General features: G+C 43.0%; 1 protein-coding gene and 1 long non-coding RNA gene across 2 annotated transcripts in view; one reads left to right on the forward strand and one right to left on the reverse strand.

The window, feature by feature from the left end:
• Positions 1-4,714, reverse strand: LOC139186983 (uncharacterized). The gene is made up of 2 exons (XR_011570691.1): positions 4,141-4,714; positions 1-1,672 (listed from the first exon to the last, which is right to left on the reverse strand). It is a non-coding gene; the product is annotated as an uncharacterized lncRNA (long non-coding RNA).
• Positions 3,783-16,040, forward strand: part of ZFAND1 (zinc finger AN1-type containing 1) — a 25,633-nt gene continuing 13,375 nt past the window's right edge. Inside the window, exons 1-6 of the mRNA XM_019973853.2 lie at positions 3,783-3,925; positions 7,332-7,374; positions 8,309-8,348; positions 11,004-11,131; positions 11,215-11,306; positions 12,582-12,703. Coding sequence (XP_019829412.2) covers positions 3,871-3,925; positions 7,332-7,374; positions 8,309-8,348; positions 11,004-11,131; positions 11,215-11,306; positions 12,582-12,703 — 480 coding nt within the window. The 5' untranslated portion in view covers positions 3,783-3,870. The remainder of the gene's footprint in view (positions 3,926-7,331; positions 7,375-8,308; positions 8,349-11,003; positions 11,132-11,214; positions 11,307-12,581; positions 12,704-16,040) is intronic.

The raw sequence follows: 16,040 nt of genomic DNA on the forward strand, positions 1-16,040 counted from the left end.
GGGGGGGACAGGTAAATTATAATCTTGCCTGGTTAGTGTTAGTAAGAAACATATGTTTCAAGTCCCACTCACTTACTATAGCAGACGGCTAATGTCCTGGAGGACTGAATTTTTGCCTGTGCATTCAGAGGTCTTTCGCAGGTGAAAGGGTAAAAGCGTTACACTCTGAAAGTGGAGTAAGAGTGAAACCTGTCTGCTAAACCGGCCCAATGACAAGAATGACAGTGAGGCCACTTGTTAAAACATAGCTTCCCAGGACCCGTCCTAGACCCTGTGAACAAGACTCCGGAGAAGCTGTGCGCAGCTGTATTTATTGACACGCACTTTACCTGATTCTTATTCTCAAGCAGCTTTGGAAAACTCTGGTATGGAGGACCTTTAAGGGCAACGGAAAGGCATGTGCAGAAGTATGAACATCTGAAAGAGCCAGAAGGTATATCATGAAAATGACTGGGGAATAGGGCGCCTGAGAGGAAGTGGTTGTTACTGAGGCTGGAAATTGTGAAAAGCTTTACTGGTAAAGTTTGTCCTCGCTAAGCTGAAAAATCTTGTGAATAATGGAGACCCAGTGGAAGATCTTAGGCAAGGAAGTGAGGTTTGGGGGAGGAAATAATTCAAGAAATGGAAAAGTACAGGTTTGAGAGACATTTTTGAGAAATAATTGAGAGTGCTTAATGGCTACTTTTATGAGAGAAGTGAGAAAGGAGAGGTGGAGAATGAATCCAAGGCTTATCATGTGGCAGAGTGCCTTTGTTAGGGAGCAGATGATGTGGTAAGAAAGCATTCCGTTTTAGACTTAGAAATACAGAAGGAGAAACCTCCAATTTGGGAGGAAGTTCTCAAGGCAGAGAATATGGTTAAGGAAGTCATTGGAACCATGGGAGTGTCACTTGTACGAGGATGTAAATTGATAAATGGTCCAAGCACAAAATTATGGGGAAATGGGCATGTTTAAGCGACACTTACGGAAATCCTTCCCAGGTGGCTCTGTGATAATGCACCTGCCACTGCAGGAGACTCAGGAGATGTAGGTTCCACCCCTGGGTCGGGAAGATCCCCCGGACAAGGAACAGCTACCCACTCCAGTATTCCTGCCTGAAAATCCCATGGACAGAGGTGCCTGGCAGGCTGCAGTCCACGGGGTCACAAAAGAGCAGGACACAACTCAGCAACCAAACAGCAACAAGGGGAGAAATCAGCAAAGAGACTCGATGGAGACGGAAGAGTTGGCAACTGTGTCTCAGCTGTCCTCACCATCTACTGGCAACCTCCTTCGAAAGGGCTTATGCCAGGACTGTTGTACTCATTGCCTCTGACCCCACAGCAGGCCACCACCGACCCCCGCCTCTGCTGGAGACTCCTGGACACTCACAGCAAGTCTGGCTCAGTCTCAGTGGGGCCACTGCTCCTTTCTCCTGGTCCTGGTGCGCATGAGGTTTTGTTTGTGCCCTCCAAGAGTCTGTTTCCCCGGTCGTGCGGAAGTTCTGTAACAAATCCCACTGGCCTTCAAAGTCAAATTCCCTGGAGGTTCTCAGTTCCTTTGCCAGATCCCCAGGTTGGGAAATCTGTTGTGGGTCCTAGAACTTTCACAACAGTGTGAGAACTTCTTTGGTATAATTGTTCTCCAGTTTGTGGGACCATCTAATGCTTCCTATACTCCCATGCTAGTGAACTGAAAGAACAAAAACATTTCCATTATTATTGCGCTGATAAATAAATATTTGCCACCCAGCTAGAACATTTAACGGTAAAATTCTATAGAATATGCCCTTGGTTAATGCTATCAGATAAAGAAACATACAAAATCTATATAAGCCACTGGTTTTAATGTTTAATTTCTTTATTTTTTATTGGACTATAGTTGATTTACAATATTGTTTTACCTTCTGCTATACAGCAAAGTGAATCAGTTATACATATACCCACTCTTTTTTTAGGTTCTTTTCCCATATAAGCCATTAAAGAGTATTGAGTAAAGTTCCCTGAGCTATTCAGTAGGTTCTGACTAGTTATCTCTTTTATATATAGCAGTGAGCATGTCATCCCAACCTCCCAATTTATCCCTTCCCCCAAGCTGAGCTTCCCTGTGGCTCAGTAGGTGAAGAATCTGCCTGCAATGCAGGGGATAGGGGTTTGATTCCTGTGTCGGGAAGATCCCCTGGAGAAAGAAAGGGCAACCCACTCCAGTACTTTTGCCTGGGAAATACCATGGACAGAGGAGCCTGGTAGGTTACAGTCCATGGGGTCGCAAAAGCCAGACACAACTTAGTGACTAAATCACCAATCTCCTCCAAGCCACTGGTTCTTCAAAATACCGGAAGCTGTTGACACTTGGATTTTAGTCCGAACTCTTCTACTAACTTGAGCAAATCATTTAATTTCTCTCAACCTGCAATGCATGAGACAGGGTGCTCAGGGCTGGTGCACTGGGATGACCCTGGGGGATGGAGTGGGGAGGAGGTGGGAGGGGCGTTCAGACAGGGTGCTCAGGGCTGGTGCACTGGGACGACCCTGGGGGATGGAGTGGGGAGGAGGTGGGAGGGGCGTTCAGACAGGGTGCTCAGGGCTGGTGCACTGGGATGACCCTGGGGGATGGAGTGGGAGGGGCGTTCAGGACAGGGAACACATGTACACCCATGGCTGTCTCATGTGAATGTATGGCAAAACCACCACAATATTGTAAAGTAGCCTCCAATTAAAATTTAAAAAAGAATTCACACACAAAAAGAATTTCTCTGAACCTGTTTATCTTAAAAATAAATAAATAAATAAAGAAGGAAGCTGGGATAGCTAGATATCTTCTGCTACTTCCAGCTCTAAAATCTAAAGTTTCTCTCCAGACCCAAACAAGCCTGAGATGAAAATTTTAAACAGATTTTTGAAGAGCAAATCTTGAAGTAAGGATACCTGTTTCCCAATCCACACTCCGCCTTCCTCAATGAATATTTGTTGGGAAATATTCAAAGGTATATAGGACGCACTGGATATTTCACAGTTCTTGTCCTTAGCACAGCTTTGTCACTCACCCACTCTGAGGCGGGTGGTGTCACGTCAGCGGCATGGCATCCCTTTAACCCCACCTAGAAGAGCCTCTCTTTTCTCAGTACCTTTGAAGTGACGCATCAAGCACATGAAGCTTCCTACCTCCCCATGGAATGACCACAAGCTTTCTTCAGGATATGTGTTAAATGAGTCTGTGTTCTCTCAACTGAGGGGCCCTAGGCAGCTCAGTGCACACTCAGGACTTCAAGAGCTAGAGACCTTTTTTTCTGCCAGAACGTTCTTATATCATCAAGTAACACTGGTGTAGAATGAGTCAGGAATTCACACACACACACACACACACACACACACACACACACTTCTGAGGAAGCCTTCCACAACTCCAATTTCGCGGAAGGAAGATAAGCACAGAGGGCACACAAGCACGCAATCTCCCAGAAAACCGGGTATTTTTTCTAAGGACTAGGCGACAGGACTTGCACCCGAAGAAACGCCGGACAGATCAACAACCCCTCCTCTGGCTCCGGACGCTCGGAGTGCCCAGTCCCTCTCGGCACGGGCCACACCCCCACCTGTAGGCCCTGCCCCCTCCCCGCCCATTCCCAGCGGGGACCGCCTCGCCCCGCCCCCGCCCTACGTGCAGGCCCTGTGCCACCCCGCCCGTTCCCAGAGGGCGCCGCGCGCCGCCTCGCCCCGCCCCCTCTGCGCCAGCCCCGCCCCCCTCATCCCGCCCCTCTTCCCGCCCCCACCTTCATGCCCCGCCCCCTCCCCGCCGGTTCCCCGCGGGCGCCGCGCACCGCCTCGCCCCCTTGCCCCGCCTCTCGCCCCGCCGCCCCTCCCCTCGCCTAGCCCCTCGCGCGCGCGGAGATGGCGGAGGTGGACGTCGGGCGGCACTGCCAGGTGGAACGCTGCAGGCGGCTAGGTGATGCGGCGCCCCAGCCCCGGCCTCGGGGGTCCGGGCCGCGCTCTGCCTCCGGGGCGGCGGGGCGTGAGGGCCGCGGCGCGGGGCGGAGGCTGAGAAGGGGCCGGGCGTGTCCCGCGGGCCCTGCAGTTGGCCGGGTCGGAGGCTTTCTGGCGGCCCTGGGGCCTGGGAGCGGCTTGTCCCCCTGAGGGGCCTGCGCGACCCTGGAAGCGTACCCGGCAGCGCCCGCTCCGGTTTCCAAGGCCGCCTCGCCGAGGAGCCGCGCGCGCCCGCTGCTGTCTGACGAGCCCGGGAGGGAGCGCGTTTCGGTGTGGAAACCGGGAAGGTGCCCCGTCCCGCCGCGGCGATCTGGGTCGTCGTCCACAGCCCTTCCGTTGTCTGTCAGGGAAGGACTGGGCTGGGTCAGCTTTGAGCCTCGTTTTCGCTGGCTGCTCAGGGGACGGACTTTCAGTGAAAAGGCCCCAAGCATCGCCTTGGGAGCGTGTCTGTGCGCTCTCAGCTCTGTCTTCTTCGGCTCTGACTGTTTCTGACTCAGTAGACGTTTACTGAGCACCTGCCTTGCTTCTGGCCCACGTAAGGGTCCAAGACATGGCCATTTCCACAGAAAAGCTCTCAGGGTAGTTCGCTGCGTTTTAGAGCTTTAGTCAGGTGATGTTCTGTCTCTGCTGAACTGAGAGACCTTGTGACACACGGAGTCCAAGCTCACGGCCAGTGGGCGTGTGGCACAGGCCTTAGGAATGTGCAGCAGGCAAGTCCTGAAGCCGAGAGCCACACAGAACGCCGTCTGTCTCTAGTACCCGGCTTGCACTCCAAATGGATGCTATCACATCTGGCTCGTGCTGTTACACATCTCGGGGCCAAACAAGTTTTCTCTCCCATTGCAGCTTCAGTCGTTGGTAGCAGGTACCCTGTCACTATTGAGAAGGGCTCTGGGGGTTAGCCCAGAATTAGTGGGAGTGCTCCAGTTGATCAGTGATGACCTGTTGTGGACGATGGGCTAAAGGGCTCAATCCCTACCAGGCTTGTTACTTACAGGACTCTGTAGCTTTCACCACTGGCTGTGATCCTCTGCCATTCAGTAGCAAGGACCGATGTTTCTTTGCAGACTCTCATAGGGAAGCTTAGCCTATTGGGTTTTGACCATAAGTGATGTAATTCTGGTATACCTGATTATCAAGTCCATGATATCTACCATCTGTGACATAGTTCATCTTCCCTTCCAACTTCAGGTGTCTCTTAAAATGTATGCACTGAAATGAGGCCAGGGTCTGGCTCTTTTGGAGTTCGGATTTCTCGCAGTCTCTAGTGGAGAGCAGTTAAGATTTAGAGGATATTGTGAGTGTACTCGGAGAAGGCGATGGCACCCCACTCCAGTACTCTTGCCTGGCAAATCCCATGGACGGAGGAGCCTGGTGGGCTGCAGTCCATGGGGTCCGCTAAGAGTCAGACAGGACTGAGCGACTTCACTTTCACTTTTCACTTTCATGCTTTGGAGAAGGAAATGGCAACCCACTCCAGTGTTCTTGCCTGGAGAATCCCAGGGACAGGGGAGCCTGGTGGGCTGCCGTCTATGGGGTTGCACAGAGTTGGACACGACTGAAGTGACTTAGCAGTGAGTGTACTAGATTTCATTTAGCTTCTGGATGAATAGAAGAATGGTGTCAAGTGTTAGGAAGTTACCTTAACTCTTACCCCTGGGTCCTCTTAGTTTCCATCTAATACTTAGTTGGTCACCAAAGTCTCTAAAAGTAGCAATCATGCACATTTTCCCCATTTTAAAGAGACATAGGAGTTTTGCAGAGTAATGTGTATTTCAGTTTTCTTCTCTTTGACAAATGTATATCTACATACCTGGTATGGAACAGATGCTTACAATATCATGCTTTCAGGACAGTAGTGACAGTGCATTAAGCTCACTTCTCAGGTGAGGGAAGAACTATATTAGAGTCCTCTTGTCCCACAAGCAGCAAGTAGCCACGGGTCCCTTTGGGTTACTGTGCACGTGTTTTAAGTCACTTCTTTCATGTCTGATTCTTTATGACCTTATGGGCTATAGCTTCCAGCCTCCTTGGTCCATGGGTTTCTCCAGGCAAGAATACTGGAGTGGGTTGCCATGCCCTCCTCCAGGGGATCTTCCTGACCCAGGGATTGAACCTGTGTCTATTACATCTCCTGCATTAGCAGGCAGGCTCTTTACCACTAGCACCAACAGGGAAGCCCTGGGTTACAGTAGGACCTCTTTTTTCTTATGGGTTACAGTAGGACCTCTTTTTTCTTATGGGTTAAGATACCCTGTAGGATGAGATCTTTTGGAGTAATAGTGGCTTTCTCTTAAGTGCAGTACTTTCTGTTTTCATTTTGTAAAGGCAGTGTGATTAGATACATCCAGCCTCACTTGTCTGTGTTCTGTAATTTATTATGAGGTACATTGAAAACAGATTAGAGAATGAATGATTATATTCAGTGATTTGTGGTCAATTGCCACATCTAAAAACAGATGCTTTCGTGTGCTTTCCAAAAATTCATTTCCTGACTTAATTGTTGCTTAGTCCTAACTTAGTTGTTCCTTAACAGCAAGGAAAGAAACAATTCAGGACTAAATTTTTCACTATCAATCCATCTATTTAATTTCTGGAATATCTTTGAACATGTCTCTACCTAGTCACCCCAGGATTTTTCTCAGAGTTTGAGTCTATTCAAAACAAGTGAATTGTTGTAATTATTCTTGTTAATTAACAGTTCTGACCTTACTATTATCTTTTACATATCTCATTTAGTTTTTACAATTACCCTATGAAGTAAGTGTGGCATATAACACAGGTATGTACACACAATAGATATACATACACACACGTATACATATCCACACAGGTGCAATGTACTTATATCCTATTTTTATCTATATTACCTAACAATATATTTTTGATTTTGTATACATATACAATACCATATACTGTATCTATATCTATATATATATCTAGTGTGTGTGTATGTATATATATATAACCCAGAGCTCTACTGTTAAGTAACTTGCCTAGCATTGCTAGATTAGTAAGCAGTGCAATCAAAACTGAAATCCAAGATTGTCACTTCAAATGCAGGATTTTTGTGATATATGTTCCTCAGAAGCAACATCTGGTAAATATGGGAAAAACACTCACAGAACTTCTTTTTTTCTGATTTAGTCTGTTACTGCAAGTAATATTTATCTCCTGATAATCTGGTTACTTCAGAGCACTTGAGGTTGTGATAGCCTTTGTTTAACCACTGCTTGCTGCACTAGGATATTGTTCAAAAGGAAAGTTCTCCTGTAGCCACAGTTCAGTGCTTGATTCCTTTTTACTTAAGAAACCTAAGTCAAAATCAGTTACTGACCAGAACATATAACATTTTCCCTTTATTTTAGATTTTCTTCCATTTGTATGTGATGGATGTTCAGGAGTATTTTGGTAAGTTAAGTTTTTATGCAGGATTTAGAAGTAATTTTAGTGTTGATATGAGATTTATTTCTAAAAAGCAGAATGATTTAAATAGTTTGTACTTTAGCCATTGATATCTGATATTCACTAGAATAATCACTTGAGGAAAAAACAGATTAGTCATAGGCTCTGATTACTTATGCATATATGTGGCTAGTCTTTAAACTTTCTAGAGTTACGTGTGTGAGTTTTATGTAAAAATTATGTGTCTTAATCACAAGGAGAGAATATATCCAGAATATAAAGAATATGGTTTTTAAAATCCAATTATGATTATTAGTTTTTATTTTTATTAGTACAATGGAAAGAGTCCAACCTATATATTTCTCAAATTGGGTACTATATGGCCTTTGCATATATATTACATGCAATGTAAAACCTGGGAACAAACAAGAATTTTGGAAAATGTATTTTCAATTAAACTTTCAAGTATCAGGCATTTAATGTATTTAATAGAACACTGAAAATAAATTCTTTTCAGACAATAGTTCAGAAAGACTTATTAGAAGTAAATAAAAATAGTACATATGTTTAAGTCATTCAGAACTAGAATACTCCTTTGACATATTATTATTGGTTATTTTTGAGAAATAAAAGGAATCAAAAGAGCCTCTTGTGTTTTCACATACCTTAGAACACTCAAAGTAAAAAGGTAATTGAGGTGAATTATTTGCACTCACATTGAAGTGGAACAGTAGTTGGGTTTTAAAACTTATGAGACTATAGGCGCTCTGTCTTTTGTTTGTCTTTTCAGCTGATTCTTGTATGCAGAGTTGTTAATGTGGTGTGAGTGTAATTAATCTTAAGGATTTAACCATTAAAATATCTCAAATTTCTGCAGTTATCTTTAAGTACGTTATTTGATTACATTTAAATAAACACTTTTCTGTTGTTGTTATTTAAGCCTTGAACACAGGAGCAGAGAGTCCCATAGCTGTCCTGAGGTATGTTAATATCTCCTAGTGAAACATGTTTGTATTTCAGAATTAGATTCTATTTATCTGTTTACTGTGGTTGTGCTGTGTCTTCCTTGCTGCTCACAGGCCTTCTGTAATTGCAGGGAACAGGGGCTCCTTTCTGGTCTCAGGGCGAGGGCTCTAGGCACCGAGGTGCAGTGGAGCTGCGTTCAGATTGGGGCTCGCGGGCTTCAGTGGCTGTGGCTCCAGGCCCCAGAAGGCACGGGCCCAGTAGTTGTGGCCCACGGCTCCAGTTGCTCCTCGGCGTGTGGGTCTTTCTGGACCAAGGGTCGAACACACGTCCCCTGCATTGGCAGGCGAACTCCTGTCTACTGTTTTGCCAGGGAAGTCTTGATTCTGATTAAAATTTGGCGTACTAAACTGATTTATAAGAGACTGTTACTTTATATTTTTTCCCAATTTGTTTTAAAAATAAACTTGCCTACTTGGTATTTATAAATTTTTATTCTTATAATTTTCATTCCTTTATACTACCGTTCTGTGGAGGTAGCCCACTTTTAGCTTCAGGCTCTATATTTCTAAATATGTAATGGAATTAACATCCTCATCATATGCTCCCTCCAGTTTGCTTCACTGTTGTGCTCATTTTCACTGGTGCCTGGGGTTAGGATTCTGTGGTAATAAACTGTGCTGACTCCATCAGCCTTAGATCATCAGGAGCAAACCTGCAGTCCAGCAAAATCCCTACCCTAATTCTGACCACGTCAAAGATTAAAAAGAGCTGTTAGATAAAAGCCAAAATACCGTCTTTATGACATGTAAAGAATAAGTTGAATGATGAAGCTTAATGTAGAGCCAAAAAGATCTTCAAAGAAAATCCAGAATTAGGTGGATTTGCCACCTGTCACAGCAGTGCTGCACCAGGTTAGGCCTCTTAGGAAATAAAGAGAAAGCTGAGCCTAATTTTCCTGAATTTGTAATCAGAGAAGTTGCTCCACCTCCTTTGGGTCAGAGGTCGGCTGGACGTTAAACTGAATTCACTCCATTTGGAAAGAAGCATTTGCCTGCCATTTTGCAGTTGATATTTATTCCTTCCCACCATTTACCAAACACTTTACCAAGGATTTTTACATCTGTTCTCTCAATTATAAAAATTAAGATTAAATGAGCTTCAGTCAAAATCTGGCCTTCTGAAGTTTTGGTGATTTGAGGGAAATAAAAATTAATTAACATACTGGTATTACTCAGGATTAACTGGAGAGAAATACTCAGAGTCATATAGTAAACATTATTATAAATCTCTGTGCTTTCTTTTTTCTTGTGATATAATTTGCTTTCTGTGAATGTCTCATAGAATGTCTCTCAGTTAGATCTTATTAATTAAATAGTGAAATAAAAATCTTCTACCTTTAGACCATTGAAATGAATTTGGAAAAATGGTTAAGAAATTACTTCCAATGAGATGTAACTATATTTTTATAGAGAATACCCTTTGGTCATGGATTTCAAGCAATTACCATTGACCCTTGAATGACACAGGTTTGAACTGTGTGTTTCCCTTACACGTGGATCTTTTTTTTTTTTCACTAAATGTGTGCTGCACAAAGCGATGAACCTGCAGATGCAGAACTGCAGCTATGGAAAGCTAACTGTGAAGACACACTCGGATTTTTAACAGTGTGGGGAGTTTGTACCCTAACTCCTGAGTTGTCCAAGAGTCAGCTGAGTTCATTTAACTCTAGAAACCTGGTTACTTAGTACTCACAATAGCCTAAGTGATCTGGATTTTTTTTTTTTCTTAATTTCATAAAATCTTTTTCCTCTGGTGTAATATTTGCTAGTAATACAGTAGGTGGCACTAGTGGTAAAGAATCTGCCTGCCAATGCAGAAGATGTAAGAGGCGTGGGTTCTACCCCTGGGTTAGGAAGATTCTCTGGAAAAAGAAAATGGCAACTTACTTCAGTAATCTTGCCTGGGAAATCGAATGGACAGGAGCCTGGCGATCCACGGTCCATGAGGTTGCAAAGATCGGAACCAACTGAGCATACACACAAAAAATATTATATCGTTGTGAAAACTTTTTTTAACTCTGTGTATCATGGAAAAATATAATTTTAAGTGTTCTTTTACATATATTTAAGCCTCTAAAATCAGTGTGGAAGGTGGATATGACTTTTCATTTGAGGAGTGATGGGCTGATTTCCCAGTCCGTGTAAGTCACTCAGTTGTGTCCAACTCTTTGCGACCCCACAGACTATATACAATCCATGGAATTCTCCAGGCCAGAATAGGAGTGGATAGCCTGTCCCTTCTCCAGCAGATCTTCCTGACCCAGGAATCAAACTAGGGTCTCCTGCATTGCAGGAGGACTCTTCACCAACTGAGCTATTACTGGGACATTGCTGTGTAGTACGTTACAAAGTAGAAGACTGAAATCGTGGAGGAGGACAGAGTAGTCATTTTAACATGACTTAGAAGGTAAACACGCCACAGTAGGGAAAATTTGAAAATGTGGGGCAGTCAGTACAGTAATCGTTCTGCACACAATTGTTATAATCTGTGCAAGATTGTGTGGGTTGCTTTTACAAGTTGAAGCAAAAATGCTCTGGATATCGAGAATAGATTTGTTGATTTACGTTTAATGTGAAATATGATGCCATACCCCCCTTCCACCTTTTCAGGTGACTGTAATCAACGAGAGACTGAAGTCAGACACCGGTACATCTCACCCATGCTCCTTCAGGGACTGTGCTGAGAGAGAGCTTGTGCCCATTATGTGTCCTTCCTGTGAGAAGAACTTTTGCCTGAGGTGACCACTAAGACCGTTCAAACTGTGTCTGTTTAAGTCACATGCAAGCACATGAACTACTGTCCCTCTTCTGTCGCTCACAGACACCGTCACCAGTCAGATCACGAATGTGAAAAACTGGAAATCCCTAAGCCTCGTATGGCTGCCACTCAGAAACTCGTTAAAGACATTATTGGCAAGTACCTGGAAAGCATGTTTGTTGTTTACTTACTGCCGTATACTCTTGAGTTCAGAGCCCTGCTTCTGTCAGCTTGCCGGTTATGGAAGGTGCCGTTAGCAGCCCTGATGGTTATAACTTGCTATAGATTTTGAGGGCATTCTTGTGACAGTATTTTTCCAAGTCTTACCTAGCCAGTGGAAATTTGGAAATTCCATGGAAATATCCGGTAGGTGTTCTCTTGCTGGACCACTTGTATCAGCTGGTTAACCATCTTGGCTAGAAGTTCCATTCATGAAGCTAAAGTAGTGGTTTACGTTCTTCAGAGACTAAAGTTAGGACTTCCTGGTGGTCCAGTGGTTAAGAATCCTCCTGCCAATGCAGGGGACACGGGTTTAATCCCTGACGCGAGAATATCCCACATGCTGTGGGGCAGCCAAGCCTGTGTGCCCTGGAGTCTGTGTTCCTCAAGAGAAGCCTGAACACCGCAACTAGAAAGGAGCCCTCTCTCACCACAACTAGAGAAAGCCCGCATGCTACAGCGAAAACTCAGCACAGCCAAAAATAAATAAGTAAAAATTGAATGAAAAAATAAAATGTAAAACTATTAAAAAAAAAAACTAAGAAAATGAAAGAAAAAGATCCCTTTTAAATAAAAAGACTAAAGTTTAAGCCGAGTCAGCTGTCCTCTGAATGCTGCTGATAATCTGACATATGAGGAAAGAATGTATTTGTGATGTTGACCAGTGTTACTGCCAACATACTCAACTGAATTTTCATTTTATATTAAGGATAATCAGATCAGATCAGATCAGTCACTCAGTCGTGCCCGACTCTGCGACCCCATGAATCGCAGCACGCCAGGCCTCCCTGTCCATCACCAACTCCCAGAGTTCACTCAGACTCATGTCCATCGAGTCAGTGATGCCATAATAATTTAAATTAAATTCTATTAATTAAGTAAAAAATCTTCTGTAACACTTCTCTGTAGAAGTGTTAGTGATTGCTTTGGATTAAATAGATTTAAGTTGGAAAGAAGGACATGTAACTTAAGTTTTTTAATGTGCAGCTCACTTACGTCCACTCAGTGCTATTTTTCCATTGTTCTTGTAAATATAATATCTACAAAATGAATGTGGTCTCCATATATCTTTGCTGCTGCTGCTGCTAAGTCGCTTTAGTCGTGTCCGACTCTAGTATATGTAATTCATATATGTTTCAAGGCCACAGTTAATAAAACTTTGGAAAATGTGCAAGTTCCTATTTGCTTATATCCCTATGCTTGCTTCTTAGATTCCAAGACAGGAGAGACAACAAGTAAACGACGGAAAGGTGCAAAAAATAGTGAAACAGCTGCAAAGGTAGCACTGATGAAATTAAAGATGCATGCTGCTGGAGACAAATCATTGCCACAGGTTGGTTTTAGATATTTAGGAAACAAAAAGGTTCCAGATACGGTTGGAGCCCCCTTTGTAGTCTTCCCTTTCATGAGTAACAGCTAAACCTGAACTCCATGTGTATCATTTTTGATACTACAAGGTATAAGCCTGCATAAATAATGGTCTTGCAAGTTTTTTTTGCATTATAGAAATGGCTGTAAGCCATATGTATCGTTCAACCTTTTTTTTTTTTACCCTTGGTATCATGTTTTTAAACATATATCCGTGCTGATATGTTTAGTCTGTTTCATTCATTTTGGTAGCTCACATTTTTCTGTAGTATGTATGTACCAGTTTATCTATTCTCTTAGTGAACACGATTCAGAATCCTTTTCCAAGCTGTTTGCTGTTATAAACTGTTCAACAGTGAACACCCTGTGTATACATGGGAACATTTCTCTAAGGCAGTTTCTTTCAAGCTCTGTATTATCAACTACATTTTCTACAACTATCCAGTACATATGTACCTACATATATACCTTAACACAGTTTTAGTAAGTAAGATCTAGCCTCATGAGGATGTGTATCTACTCTGATATTTTTTGTTCTATGTAAAGACTGTTGACTTTATAGCCCCTGAAGGATTGAGACCATCAACTTGAAAAATGATATTCCAGGGAACATACCTAGAAATAGAAAACTGGAGAATGGGGTTTGCTCATCTTTGGCTTTATTAAATATTGTCAGTTTTTTATTGTCAGTAATTGTACTGATTTATCTCCTTCTTGCAGTGTCTGAGTTTCCTGACAGTGTTGGGTATTATTGATTATTACCAGTCTAACAGATTGAAATGACACATCACTGAGGTTTAAAGTTGAATTTCCCTGTGATGAGTGTGGTTCAGCTCCTTTGCATATGTTTATTGGCTATTTGACTTTCTCTCGTGAATTGCGTATCTTCTGCTGGGTTGTTTGGAACTTTTAAAAAGGTCTATAAGGGTCTGTATATTCTAAGTTCTGATCTTTTCTTGATTAAATCAAATCCCTTATGATTATACAGTGGAAGTGAGAAATAGATTTAAGGGACTAGATCTGATGAACTATGGACTGAGGTTCGTGACATTGTACAGGAAACAGGGATCAAGACCATCCCCATGGAAAGGAAATGCAAAAAAGCAAAATGGCTGTCTGGGGAGGCCTTACAAATAGCTGTGAAAAGAAGAGAAGCGAAAAGCAAAGGAGAAAAGGAGAGATATAAGCATCTGAATGCAGAGTTCCAAAGAATAGCAAGAAGAGATAAGAAAGCCTTCTTCAGCAATCAGTGCAAAGAAATAGAGGAAAACAACAGAATGGGAAAGACTAGAGATCTCTTCAAGAAAATTAGAGATACCAAGGGAACATTTCATGCAAAGATGGGCTCAATAAAGGACAGAAATGGTATGGACCTAACAGAAGCAGAAGATATTTAGAAGAGGTGGGAAGAATACACAGAAGAACTGTACAAAAAAGATCTTCAAGACCAAGATAATCACGATGCTGTGATCACTCATCTAGAGCCAGACATCCTGGAATGTGAAGTCAAGTGGGCCTTAAAAAGCATCACTATGAACAAAGCTAGTGGAGGTGATGGAATTCCAGTTGAGTTATTTCAAATCCTGAAAGATGATGCTGTGAAAGTGCTGCACTCAATATGCCAGCAAATTTGGAAAACTCAGCAGTGACCACAGGACTGGAAAAGGTCCATTTTCATTCCAGTCCCAAAGAAAGGCAATGCCAAAGAATGCTCAAACTACTGCACAATTGCACTCATCTCACATGCTAGTAAAGTAATGCTCAAAATTCTCCAAGCCAGGCTTCAGCAGTATGTGAACCATGAACTTCCTGATGTTCAAGCTGGTTTTAGAAAAGGCAGAGGAACCAGAGATCAAATTGCCAACAGCCGCTGGATCATGGAAAAAGCAAGACAGTTCCAGAAAAACATCTATTTCTGCTTTATTGACTATGCCAAAGCCTTTGTGTGGATCACAATAAACTGTGGAGAATTCTTCAAGAGATGGGCATACCAGACCACCTGACCTGCTTCTTGAGAAACCTATATGCAGGTCAGGAAGCAACAGTTAGAACTGGACATGGAACAACAGACTGGTTCCAAATAGGAAAAGGAGTATGTCAAGGCTGTATATTGTCACCCTGCTTATTTAACTTCTATGCAGAGTACATCATGAGAAACACTGGACTGGAAGAAGCACAATCTGGAATCAAGATTGCCGGGAGAAATATCAATAACCTCAGATATGCAGATGACACCACCCTTATGGCAGAAAGTGAAGAGGAACTAAAAAGCCTCTTGGTGAAAGTGAAAGTGGAGAGTGAAAAAGTTGGCTTAAAGCTCAACATTCAGAAAATGAAGATCATGGCATCCGGTCCCATCACTTCATGGGAAATAGATGGGGAAACAGTGAAACAGTGTTAGACTTTATTTTTCTGGGCTCCAAAATCACTGTAGATGGTGACTGCAGCCATGAAATTAAAAGACGCTTACTCCTTGGAAGAAAAGTTATGACCAACCTAGATAGCATATTCAAAAGCAGAAACATTACTTTGCCAACAGAAGTCCGTCTAGTCAAGGCTATGGTTTTTCCTGTGGTCATGTATGGATATGAGAATTGGACTGTGAAGAAAGCTGTGCACCAAAGAATTAATGCTTCTGAACTGTGGTGTTGGAGAAGACTCTTGAGATTCCCTTGGACTGCAAGGAGATGCAACCAGTCCATTGTGAAGGAGATCAGCCCTGGGATTTCTTTGGAAGGAATGATGCTAAAGCTGAAACTCCAGTACTTTGGCCACCCGATGCGAAGAGTTGACTCATTGGAAAAGACTCTGATGCTGGGAGGGATTGGGAGCAGGAGGAGAAGGGGACGACAGAGGATGAGATGGCTCGATAGCATCACTGACTTGATGGACATGAGTCTGAGTGAACTACAGGAGTTGGTAATGGACAGGGAGGCCTGGCGTGCTGCAGTTCATGGGGTCGCAAAGAATCTGACACAACTGAGCGACTGAACTGAACTGATAAGGGTATATGTTCTAAGTTCTGATCTTTTCTTGATTAAATATGTTGCACATATCTTCTCTTGGTCTATAGCTTGTGTTTACTTTGTTTTTGATCTCTCTAGTGATACAGACTTTTTAAATTTTAATGCACTCAAATCTATTAATTATTTCTTTAGGATTGTAATTCTTAAAATGAGTTTTTTACTTACATTTTCCTTTAAAAGTTTTATTGCATTTTTTTGTTTAGCTTTTTATTGCATCTGGAACTTAATTGTAAGTAAGTAGAGGTAGAGATTTATTCCTCCCCCTCTCAACCAATG

The sequence above is a fragment of the Bos indicus genome, chromosome 14 (genome assembly GCF_029378745.1).
Source record: "Bos indicus isolate NIAB-ARS_2022 breed Sahiwal x Tharparkar chromosome 14, NIAB-ARS_B.indTharparkar_mat_pri_1.0, whole genome shotgun sequence".
NCBI classification, from domain to species: Eukaryota; Metazoa; Chordata; class Mammalia; order Artiodactyla; family Bovidae; genus Bos; species Bos indicus.